General features: G+C 43.1%; 2 protein-coding genes across 3 annotated transcripts; one reads left to right on the forward strand and one right to left on the reverse strand.

The window, feature by feature from the left end:
* Nucleotides 1-92: 92 nt before the first annotated feature.
* Nucleotides 93-9,939, reverse strand: LOC107272684 (cyclic AMP response element-binding protein A). Of its 2 annotated transcripts, none has more exons than XM_015750086.2 (7): nt 9,239-9,939; nt 8,141-8,512; nt 2,972-3,281; nt 2,277-2,608; nt 1,911-2,189; nt 1,670-1,813; nt 93-1,541 (listed from the first exon to the last, which is right to left on the reverse strand). In XM_015750086.2, the coding sequence occupies exons 2-7, from the start codon at nt 8,204-8,206 to the stop codon at nt 1,356-1,358; spliced, it is 1,317 nt and encodes a 438-aa protein (XP_015605572.1). In that variant the 5' UTR covers nt 8,207-8,512; nt 9,239-9,939; the 3' UTR covers nt 93-1,355. The 2 variants fall into 2 exon arrangements, with proteins under 2 accessions (XP_015605572.1, XP_015605573.1); XM_015750087.2 differs by lacking the exon at nt 9,239-9,939 and adding an exon at nt 8,582-8,769.
* A 70-nt stretch (nt 9,940-10,009) lies between these two features.
* LOC107272687 lies at nt 10,010-12,312 on the forward strand. Its single transcript, XM_015750090.2, has 3 exons — nt 10,010-11,263; nt 11,408-11,542; nt 11,614-12,312. The coding sequence occupies exons 1-3, from the start codon at nt 11,206-11,208 to the stop codon at nt 11,892-11,894; spliced, it is 474 nt and encodes a 157-aa protein (XP_015605576.1). The 5' UTR covers nt 10,010-11,205; the 3' UTR covers nt 11,895-12,312.
* The last annotated feature ends 150 nt before the right edge of the window (nt 12,313-12,462 follow it).

Below are 12,462 nucleotides of genomic sequence, written 5' to 3' on the forward strand. Positions count from 1 at the left end.
CAGCGTAGAGGAGGAAAAGAAAATGAAAAAGATAAGCAACATTACCCAGTCAAAAATATCATCTGTCCTAGGTATAATTATGATTAATCTAATTGATTCTGCGAATCTTCGTGTATTCTTGTCACACAATCAAAATTCAGTCACACACAAAATATACGCTTATACGCGATTTATTAAATTTATAATATTCTCTCTCTCTCTCTCCCTTCCTTTTTCTCTCTAATTATTTTTATGCACAATAATTATGTCCACACACGCACACGCACACTATTTAATTAAGGAATGATTTGCACGTCCCTGGCTATTTGGCAACGCCACTCGAAACAGTCTGGTTTATACAGGGTGTGACACGATTTAATTCATTTTTGTTTTACTTAATTAGAAATTTATAGGAAGATTACGCAACACACCCTGTATACGCTTGCCTGTGCATTAAATATAATTCCGACCGTCTCGAGTTTTCGGTAACTGCTACTGCACTCGCTAATTGATGCGAGAGAACTGAACAGAAGAATCTGTTCGCTGATTATTGGACTTACAAATGCAAAGAGGGAAGAAAAAAAAACAGATTTCAAACGAAAAATCTAATCAGCGACACAGAAGCTAACGATTTGGCTATTACAGGCTAATAACACCTAGCACCACTATGCGCAGCAGTTATTCGCGATATAACAAATATATATATATTCTTGACCTTTACAACGATATCACGCATGTAGTATATAGGTGTATATTTATATAACGAAGTCCTGGAATCAATTTCAAGCGTTTACGGCGCGCCGTAAATTTTGGTCTATTCGTTATAATTATATTTAAAAAAAAATAAAAAATAAAGAAGTTTACGCTCAATCGACGCCCGGACTCACTCTCAGGAATAAAAATGGACAAATTTCATGAGAGATAAGTGGCCGTCCTATCTTTGAACACCACTCTAGAAGACACTCTTAAACACACTGTAGTGTGATAGGGCGATAGGAGGCACTCGTGTTTCTCTTTTTTTTTTTTTCATTAAAAATCGATTTACAATTAAATTCGTATTTGTAACATGATGTTTCTCGATTATCATTAAAAGTTTAAAAGTCGTCCTAGGACTGTACATAAGAATGTGTACCGCACTGTGTCAAATGAAGGAAGACATTGGTGGAGCTAAGTAATTGGCTTCCATTTTCGTTGAAGGTCTTACGCGTTGTAGTTTCACAAAATATTTTCATTCTCGTCACGATGGACAAAGGCAAGGCACTCTTTTGTCTTTTGGTTCCTTCTTTTTTTTGTTTCTAAAGACAATTGGAACACGCGACCCGAACGACAATAGCTAAATTGCAATAACGCAGTGTACAATGATTATCTCGTTCTAATTAGGAAGACTGAACTTGCAGAAGAGTTTGTAGACGCTGTAGCTCCTTGAGGAGTTCACGATTCGTCCCTTCCAGGGTGTTCAATCTGTCCCTGTAAGAAGAATTTTCATTGGCCAGTAGCATGACTCGCCTCTCCAGGCCATCCATGTATTCCTTCTTCTTCCTGCGAGATTCCTGAGCTGAGATCTGAAGTAATGAAGAAAAGGAAGAAAAGAAAAATTACATTACGCTTAAAATGCTCACAACGCGTTCCACAAGTCTTCTACTGTAAAGTATGAAGCGCCCCTTCGTCCCAGATATTAAAGTATGTTTACCTTATTTTTAATTTTCCTTCGGACCTTCTTCAAAGACTTCTCTTCCTGCTTAGTGAGCGGAAGTTTCGTTGGTACCGGATATCCTTCAGCAATCAAAGTTCTCTTCTCCTCCTCCGTCAGAGTAAGCACTCCCGTGGATCCCTTCTGCGCGTATGAAACAACGAGAATTATCCGTAAGACAAATGTCAATATTTGTATCCTTTATTAGAAAATTCCAAAACTGGACGTATCAGGAACTCACAGGCTGACAGGATATTAAAGGTGTATGAATGGGCTGCCTTGTGGAGTGCGTATGCGGCCCGTTGCTGAGATAAAGACGCGGAGCAAGAAGTCCCCGCAGATTCTGCACGTGTCCAGAACCCTGAGAGTCCCTCCTTTCCGGTGAACAGGAAGCCGATACAGCACCCTCGCTATCAGAGCTCGCGCTGCTGGGTGGCGTAGGAGGTAGACCTTGTCTGGAGGCGTGTAAACCGACGTCACCAGGTATGCTGATGACACCACAATCTTCTAGCTCCATACCCTGCAGGTTAAAAATCATTGAAGATTCTCATATTTAATCAGGGAATCTTAAGAGGCTATTTACTCTGCAAAGATCATGATCAATCACCTGATAATACTCTTCTTCGTCCTCCTCGCTATCGCTCGTGTGCTCAAGATGATTCCTGGTGAAGTGTAAACGATGAGGAGCCACCACGGCGATGGTGTTCTTGTAGTCCACTAGATTAGAGGGCGCGCAGGGACTGCTGGGCTGGCTAAGAGGTTCTCCCTTGATCTCCTCGCAGGTCAGGGTCATCGTGCCGGCATCAGGTACAAGTGGTAGTCTAGCAGCTAGGGCCAGATCGGTGGACGGAGTTGAGGAGGAGATCTGCGACGACGAAGGTGATCCACGTCCCGTGGCCGTGTTAAGAGATATGGCCGGGAAGCATTCCTCCTCCATGTCTGAAAAGACCGGAAGCAGTTGCATAACTGGCGAACCTCGGCAAATAAAATGAAAATTTCCCTCTCGACTAGCAATTTCGCAAAAGATAAAATTAAATAAAGAATACAATAAAATGAAGTAAAGATAAATAAATCTAAATATGAATACGAGTCAAAGAGCGACACGTGCATCGGCGTAAAAGCTGAATAAACACTTCTCGGTTCACATCCAAGATCGTTCCAAAGTTCGACGGCGCCACACTTGCTCTCTCACTGATTGCTCCCAGGCTAATCGCATCGCTGATACTTCATAGTATAATTAAAATGCAACACTGTTGCAACTCCATGCGCGCGCGCGTCTTACAAAGTAGTCGACGCGCTCACCATCTATTCTATTTCGCAACTGAAGAGCCTTGTGATGTTCAACAGCGGTACCGGAAATCTTCTCAGGGCCAGCCGTGGATCCGGAATTAGGCGTGTGAGGATTGTCACCAGGAGTGGCAGGACTCGGTGGCGGACTGGATGTCAGCAGGCTGTAACTGTGCTCGGACTTGATGGGTCTGGGTCCACCAAGTGCAGCGTCGGTCATCAGTCGATCCCTGAGGACGACGCCCAGGCTGGATTTGTCCCTGAGACAGAGCACGCTGCCCCATTCCTCGTCGCGGGTAGCCATCAGGACGTCCTGGCCGAGTGCCTGAAATTTGAGTAGTGAGAACAGGCCTTAAGAGGTGGACTAGACATCGAAGGGGGGAAGCAGGGAGGCCGACAGGGAGAAGAGCGTTCTAACGCAATACATCAGCAGGCATAGGACGTAGAACGTCGGGAGAAGGGCGTACGGTCAAGTTGAAGGTCGGACAGTAGCCTGAAGTGGAGGACTCAGGTTTCCCCACCCAGCCCCACCCGGTCCCTCGCGCACTCACTGTACCACAACTGCTCAGGGACCTAGAGGAAGGGGCGAGGGGGGGTTCCCCCGAGTGGGCCCGACTCGCTCGAGCAATGCGGAACTCGGGGCCCCCCCAAGGTCGCTAACTCTTCGGATTCGCTATGCTTTGGCTACCCAGCCAGTCGCTCCGGGCTGGATGAAAGCGCTTCTATCGACTCGCTTGGTAGGAAGTGCACCGACCGGAAACCTTAATTCTATGCCATCCGAGTGACCGCAGTGATCAGCATCGGTAAGGAGGCATTTCGAGATTCTAGAAGGAATTTCCCGTTCCCGAGAATTCAGCGTGGAACGGACTGAGGTCTGGGTCCACCGGGCGACTCGGAACGGTTGACGCGCGTTCGCAAAGTACGGACTGGACGTTTGATTGGCTTCGGTGCGAGCTATGGGAATCGGCAACGTCCAAGGCACGCTCTTGATCGTTTTACGGTAGCCACGTGCGACCAGGAGCGTCTCTACGGGGTCCTATGCCCGTGAGAGTCTGGCGAGAGCGCAGGGAAAGCAGGAGAATTCGAGAAAATAAAATAACTACAGAAACTAAAGTGCACGACCAGCATTTAATTGCAGCTAGGATTTTACCAAACCGCTGAATCCTTCACCAACGTCCTCATTCTCCCTCTCTCTCTCCTTTCACCGTCCGTCCTCTAGGAACCATCTACTGCATATCGCGTTCCGTGTTTCCCTGAGCGATCGTCCACTCCTGGACCATTCTGCCTCTCTGTCTCTCTCTCTCTCTCTCCGGGTGCAAGAGAGAGACAGAGAACGGACAGAAGCCATAGCGTGCAAAGCAGCCACGACTCCGAGACGCGACTTCAGCGGCAACGCGTTCCAGCAATCCGTGAGACTGGTTGCTGACGCGCGGCCAGAATGGGAAGGTAAGTGCCGGTAAGGTGGAAGGTGGAAGGTGCCCCGGCTACTACCCAGTACCAGTCTCACCGAAGTCACGAAAAAAGGTTAACGTCCTCGACAGTTCCATCCTGACGCTCTCTCTCTCTCTCTCTCTCTCTACCTCTCACAGTCGCAGCTACACTCGCCGTCCCCCTTCCTCCCGCGCGACTCCGTTCGCCCCTTTCAAAAGACTAGTCTCTTATTACGCCTTCGCACCGGTGCGCCATCATCACTTTTTTTTCCATACGTCAAAGAAAAAGAAAAAAAGAATCAAACTGCAATATCGCAATCGGCGATTATCGTTCGATCTCACGCGTCCTCGAAACCGACGAAAAAAAAAATAAATTCAAATCTTCCATCTATACCAGCGTTACGTAAAAGAAAAAAGATAAGGAAAAAAAAAAAAAAAAGAAATTCAGAGATCCCACAAACGCGCATATTATTTTTTCCAATCAATCGGCCTCGGAATAACCGTTACAATCCAACCGCCGATAAGACTGCCATTCAATTATCATAGTCCTACTGCATCCCATTGGACTTTCGTGCTTCGCGCAAAGCCTTCGAAGCCTCGAACCAGGCACAACGAAAAAGCCGTACGGAAAAGAAGAAAAGAAAAAAAAAAAGAAAGAGGTTGAAGTTACGAGTCTAAGCCGTAGACGCGATAAGGGTTATTACGTTGGTCACATTGTTTACCCATACCGATGCAAAAAAGGCATCGCACCGACACGGCTCGAAATATCATTACGATATTTCGAAACGTCGCGTCGTTGCATGCGCGGCCGTATACGAGCCTATTATCGCGACCTGGTCGTAACAGATTGTTCCTGCCGGCGCACCGAGCACGCGCTTCGATGCTTTATCATCGTAGCAGGAGAGTAAGGAGACGGAAGGGGGGTCAAGACGACAATATACGCAACCAGCGATTAGGCACATTCAGCCTCGCCTAATACCTATACCATTCTGCGACTGAGATACGGTGGGGACGGGGAGATATTTTGAAATAATAATTTTCGAAATTGCCGCCTATTTGAAAATTCCCCCTAGCAAACAATCGTACAGCGCTTCCGGACTGTCATCGGGTAGTGGGTCGTTCGTCGAATCGTCCTCCATTTTGTTTTTCTATCGCTTCCTGTCTGCTCCAGTCAAAATATACCTAAGCGTCGATCCTTCGCCTTGACTTCGAGTCGGAATTGGCGCGTCGAATATTTCGGATACTGTCTGTACGTGCACGTGTATAACGGTACGGGCGATCGAGCGTGAGTCAACAGGCATCGCTACAGATATAGAGATTCGTGGGTGAATAATACGTAGTGAGCTCTGCCGGGATTAGCCCGAAGTTTGATTACGATTATTGAGGCACGTGAGATTCGTTCGATCGTATGAGTCGTTCGGGACGTGTAATCCATTGGGAGGATTTCACGTTGAGCGTAGATTAGTGGTACGAGCTGAATAAAAGGAAATAAATGACAGGGACGAGCGGGTGGATCGAGGGGAACGTAGACGTAGCGGAGTAGAGGGATACGCGGCTATTCTCGCGGCTAGGAAATAATAACACGAATGGCAAATTGAACGTAAAGGCTTTTTCGTCGGGCGCGAAATAATCTCTGGCGTCGAGGACACACGAGTCCATTCACTGTGGATGGGATGGATAGGTAGAGGGAGAGAGAGAAAAAAAAAGCAGATCAGGTCAATTTCGCGACGGATCTTGGAGAAGGACGCTCATTGGTCGGCGAAGTAACGACGCGTTCGTAAAAGCTAGTCAAAATGAGATAAATTTATAATTTCAAAATTTTGTCACGGTTGTCAGTCACCCCTCTCGCTCTGCTTCGAAATACACGTGAAAAACTGGCGAGTACTTCCGGCGACGGGAGAGGGGGGTCATTTCCGTTTTTAAAGGAAGAGAAGCCGACGGACCGTATTTTGACGGTATGACGTAGTAGAGTTTGAAATTAAATTTTAAAAAAAGAAAATGGCAGTCTGTATCTAGACTGTACCCTAATTAGATAAGATTGTAAAGTAATCGATTGGGTTATCGGCGATTCCCCTTTCTCACGTAATCACGTGGTGCTGTTAATTAATGATTATTGTTAATTAAAGCGAGAAAGATTTTTATCGACTATTTATAGTTCGCGAACGAATTACGCAACGTTGTTATTGGACTTTCTCTCTCTCTCTCTCTTATTGCTATATTAATATTCCCTTTTTCCATTTCCACCCACAGTCTCCCTCTCTCTCTCTCTCTCTCTCATATTAATTTCATTCACAAAGGAGATCCTTCTATCCTCGTGTCGACCTAGCTCGTGCCACAGATCATATGAACATCCGTTTCCGGGAAACAGGAGTACCGATAACAATTAAAGAGCGCCGATACTCGAAAACGTCATTGAGAAAATTCCGACTGCGACGTGAGAAAAGACGAGAGGGGCGAGAGGGAGGTGAGGGAAAAAAATTGTTTTTCTTTGCCGCTGACATAAGAGTCATTAATTGAATAAAAATAATTAACGAAAAAAGAAAAATATTCAATGTAATGATTACGTGCAATTTTATCGATAAATATTAATCGCCATTAATATATCGCGCACCTGTGTAGACGCATCCCTGAAACAGTTCCACGCAGAGCGCGATGGGTCAGAATGGTTAAAGTGAACAATTAAAAAAAAGAAGAAAAAACGAAAAAGAAAAAGAATAACAAAAATGGGGCGAGGCTAGCCAGACGCGTCCTCGGCTAAGTTAACATTAACAACAGCGATAATGAAGATACCGGGGCTGTTCGTCAGTGGTGTCGCACCTGCGTAAAGACAAATCAACTATTTAGCTCGTAAATGTATTTAAATTTAGCGGCAACGAGCAGCACGTTAACAACGTACGAGCCTGTGGCGATAAGGTTAATTAAATATTTTAATGACGCTCAATATTTTTCTAGAATTTTTCATTTAACTATCTCCCGCCCTCCTGCCGAGCAAAGTATCCCTGGGTATAGGTGTATCACTTAGGTGTTTCTTTTTTCGCTATAAATAATATTTCTTTTACTCGTTAAATATAATCAGTACGTGTAGGCCGATACACGTGGTGCGACACGATTGCAATATACATGGTGGATATCTGGAACTGCGCACGGCACTACGAGGGCACATCCGCGCGTTTCGCCATTAGGAAGCTACAGGTGTTTGCTGTTTGTGTAAGAGAGAGAGAGAGAGAGAAAGAAAATTAGTATCAAAACAATATTAAAAAATCGAGCAAAACTACCAAAGTCAATATGGAGTTTGGGCGGGTTATAAAAATTAAAAAAAAATACAATCGCGAAAACAGGATAAATCAGACGAGACATGTAAAAATATTCTTCCCGGAAATACGCGATTCCTTGCGAAGTACGACAACGTCGCTTTTTACGGATGCCGAGTTTGCTGGGCGACACACGTGTTTGGTCTGTCGGCCATCGCGTACACGGCCTATTGGAAATAGGTAAATTTTTAGGAATCTATGGGATAATAATAGACAGTCCCGTCGTCTATCCAATTCTAAGATAGCTTCGTGTTCCTTCGGCGATAAGAGGAACATTCTGTTTTGTAATCAAGTCACAGTCCCACGTGTACATTAATATACCAGAAGCCGGCGAACCAACTGACGTACGGTAGTACCTTTGTACAACTGGTGTATAATTAACGACGATAAATAGAATTAGAGATTTGAGGTATAGAAATAAAATATAATAAACCATGACTCACCGGCTCCGCCAGATATGATTCCCATAGTTCCCGTAGATCTCCGCTACCCACATCATAGAATTCCATGGTGTTGTGAAAAGAGCGAAGCTACGACTTCCGCCTCCTCTTCGTGTAAGTGGATAATTTTTTTACTAGGAACAAAACAAGGCGATGGGCAAGAGCGCCCCTCAAAGCGCCCAACTAAAGCCTCTTCATGGCACGTTCCTGACGAGGCCAAAAAATTGATAAAGTCCTTCGAAAATCCAGGCACGTCCAATGAGTTTGCCGTCTGCTGCAACGAGGAAGTCGTTCCTTCCTAGTCAGGCAGATTTTGAACCAGCCTTAAAACACGGGACGGTAAATTGCAGCGAGCCGATGAAAGAATCGTGATACCTAAAAAAAAATGCATATTTCAATGAACAATTATAACGAAAAATCTTCGACGATTAATAATGGTCGTACGCGTCAACGATATCGGTGCCAGGAATCGATTGTGCAAAGCTTTAAATAAAAATAAATGCTCAAGTATCCTAGAGACTGGATAGCTGCTGTTGGATATAAATCCCGTATCTTCGGGCTGTCTCTGTACGATTTCATGTGTTTCCCCAATGGCGGTACGAAGTCAAGGAAGCTAACGAGCCATTGGCAGACTGGACAGAACTATGCGACACGAGAATCATAACTGACAACAGGCGCCTCTCTAGTTTGTAACGGGATCAATGGACCCTTCATTAGCAGGAATAGCGTATACAGCTTGAAGCAAATGGGGTGTGCCTTAATACAACATTTTCACATTATATCATTCATACTTTCTAGAAATGCAAACGATTACTTTTTCCTTATGGAACTATACACACAATTTATTAAGTAACTGCGGTTCAACAGATACCATATGACCCGTCGAAATCAAGTAAAAAAATAAATATATACACACATACACAATAACAACTTTTTTTAGAAGCTAAAAGTTACATTGGGAATTCCAAAATACGTCAGTATTACTATAAAACGTACACCAGTATCCAGTGTATACGCACAGACTGTTGAATAAGATTACAGGACAGACAGTTTAACAAATAGAGTATAACGATTCGTAAACAATAAATATGTATATTTTACCTCGTGCCGTATTTGTCCCGTAGAGTGTAAATTCCCCGGCGATGATTATCACTTTCAGTATGTCACAATTTAACTGAAGACTATTCCTCCGGCACAGTATAACCGGTTAGAGGAAACTTCAACGTAATTCACGGTACGCCGGTCGGTGCACGCGTTCACAGTTCACTTGATAAAACACAGTGCGGCACAGTTAATAGAAAGATAAAGAAAAGGAAGAAGATACTCAAGACAGAGATGGATATAATATAGAATCGATAAGCAGCGCCCGCGTTAATCGCGAGTCTCTGCGAGCGGTCAGGGCCGGCGAGTGTTTGTCGTGTTGTTCTTGGAATGACTGCCAGTAGAACGAAGTCCCAACAGTACTGTCACGGCCGGGATAAAACACACGCACGCCCACCGTCTACGAGAATTAAAGTGAAGAAGACAGGCCAAGAGTACCAAGTGAATTCCTCAGCTCCTGACTTCTTGACGTATTGTATCCAGGGAATTTCCCACAGAGTGCGATAACGCGTATCGGTACACCAGAGAGGTTAGGATTCACGTCGCGGACACTCTTGTCCCTTGGAAGCCTGTTTGTTGCTTCTATTATATATATTTATGGTTCCAAACGTTTCCGCGAACAAGATCCCGTCAATATACACGTCCGTATACACGTGCTTCCCTATGTCCACTGGCTGCGCCGGGATTCAACCAACCACCGTGAACCACCTGTTACCATCGGACTTATCGGCGCGTCCCAACTCGAATTGGACGTCTGCGCGCGCATAACGGGTCGCGCCTTGTTGCAGGCAACAATTGGAAGCATTTCAGCAGCAGCGAGCAACCAGGAATGGTTAACGTTACTCCTCTTATCGCGAGGACCCCATGAGTGTGATTAATTGTACTGTATGCGGGCTGCACGGAATCATCGATGCGGGCAATAATAGATGCCTTTATTCTAGCCTCCATTAAGTTACATGCATTCCTGGTGTGGAAATGATGAAAAGGGGTGTGAAGCGAAGTACCGGAAATGGAGCCGGTACCAAAGATGAGTGAATGTTATGGGTTATCTGTTTGTCAAACTTAAATATATCTGAGATTTTTCTTGCATTATGTGTGTGCATACGTGCGAGTGGAGTACGTTTCGCAGCACATGGTTTTCACTGCCGGAAATTCAATTAGTAAATAGGGGCAAGCACGGGGAGACAGGGTGGTTAATGGATTTTACAGAGAATCGCTCGTTCAATTAGCTAGTAATACTTGGGAATATGTAAGAGAACGGAAGTATCGTTGGAAAAGATTTGTAGGATTAAGAATGTGAGATAAGGAAGCTTTTAATTTTTACCTATAATGCCGAGTCGTTTAGCTCTTAATGACTTCTTATTACGAAAGGGTTTCCTTTGGACTGGAATGATCGTTACTATGGTTTATTTGAACACTCGTTAATAATGAATAAGGACAGTTATATGGTCATATTGTGATCGGCTGAGTGTCCTTAAAGACTCATCAAAATGTCTACTATACTCTTGTTTTTACTATCTGGCTGTAAATCGAAAGTCAGACGTCGCGACGCCAACGTCGACTCGAATAAACTTGTGAAACTTTGTATACTGACTCTAGTGATAATGCAGTGTAAAGGGAATGTTACCATCCGCGTGGATTACTTATTGCAAAGTGAAAATAAATATAACGAATTTTGTTATTAACTTTATACACGTATAATCAAATTTACTATGATTAATCTACGTAATTAATTATATTTAGTTTTAGTCGGTTATCAAATATAATAGTCGAGCTATCAGTGATGCAGAATCTACAAACATCCTCATAAGTAAATGACTGTACTTTCGTACCTACATATTGCACAATTTCTACTGTGGCTCCATCGCACTTGTATACGACAGAATACTCAATCTATGAAGTAAACGTGTTGATATTTTGTATAATATTTAATCGAACGTTTAAAATTTAATATTGACAAAAAAAAAATGGCAAGGATCGTTGTGCTGTGTGTCTTAATTGTATTGGGTCTGTTGATTAAGGAAGGTGAGTTAGGATGAACTTACAAATTATTGCTGTAAAGTTGTTTACTATACTCTAAATGAATGAAAGGGTGTGGCTTGAATCTATCAATGAAATTAAATAATTATGAATCATTTTGATCTTGAAATGTTTTTTCTATTGTTTTAGGAGAGGCTCTCTACTGTTACAGATGTAACAGTAATCAGCCAGGGTGTGGAACACCTCTTAATTGGCTCTGGTTTTGGGGTGAGACTTGTCCAGAGTACGATGACAAGTGTGTAAAAATTATAGAACGGAAGGATGGTGAGTAAAATATCTGCTTAGAATAAAGAATTGATTATTTGTATGTTAAAATTGCTTTTGTTGTCTTTCAGCCGAGACCATTATTACAAGAGAATGTCTTAGCACAGTAACGAGTTTCAGGACAGATATGCCTGCTGACAAATACGAAGGCTGCAGGCCAGCTGCCAAGGATGTTCGTCTTGGACATTATGTGAACAATAGTATTCATCAACTGGATATTCATAGAAGTTATTATGACGAAGTAACATGGTGTTTCTGTTATTTCGATCATAGATGTAATGGAGCTACAAGTGTTACGGTATCAATATTGTTATTAAGCATAGGTACCGTTATCCATCATTTTACGATATGAATCTCAACTGCCTTGTAACATATTATTTATATGACTTTTTCAAAGTTATCATTCCACTTAGAAAGACAAAGACAAAAAGTTACAAATCTATTCCGTCCAACCGATTTTCGTGCAAGATTCGCCTTGACACGTTTTTATAAGCTTATTTTTAATATTTTTGTGTACAAGCGTAAATTCCTAAATGTAAGATTAATGATAGTCTATATGATAACATATCTATGAAGCAGTAGAATCTTTTGATAGAACTTTATTGTCACACGACTAAGATAATATCAAGGTATATCGCGGCTTTTTCAAAAAGTCGCCAAATTACAAACGTTTATACAAATTTCTTTTTATACTCCGTGCTACAGTGTATCGAAATTACAATGTAAAAGGAGATAAAATAAAGGTGCGCGAGCGCTTTCCTTTATCAAAATTTTCTTACTCGCTCTTCTTTCAAGATCATAAACCTTACGATATTAATCCACTGAGGGTTATCGTCGGCATTTAAACGTTATAACTCGATTCGTGCTTCGCCCTACGCTAAATGCACTACTTTATTCTACAATTTGTATCTCTAATCCCG

The sequence above is a fragment of the Cephus cinctus genome, unplaced genomic scaffold (genome assembly GCF_000341935.2).
Source record: "Cephus cinctus unplaced genomic scaffold, Ccin1 Ccin1_scaffold1231, whole genome shotgun sequence".
In the NCBI taxonomy this organism is placed as follows: Eukaryota; Metazoa; Arthropoda; class Insecta; order Hymenoptera; family Cephidae; genus Cephus; species Cephus cinctus.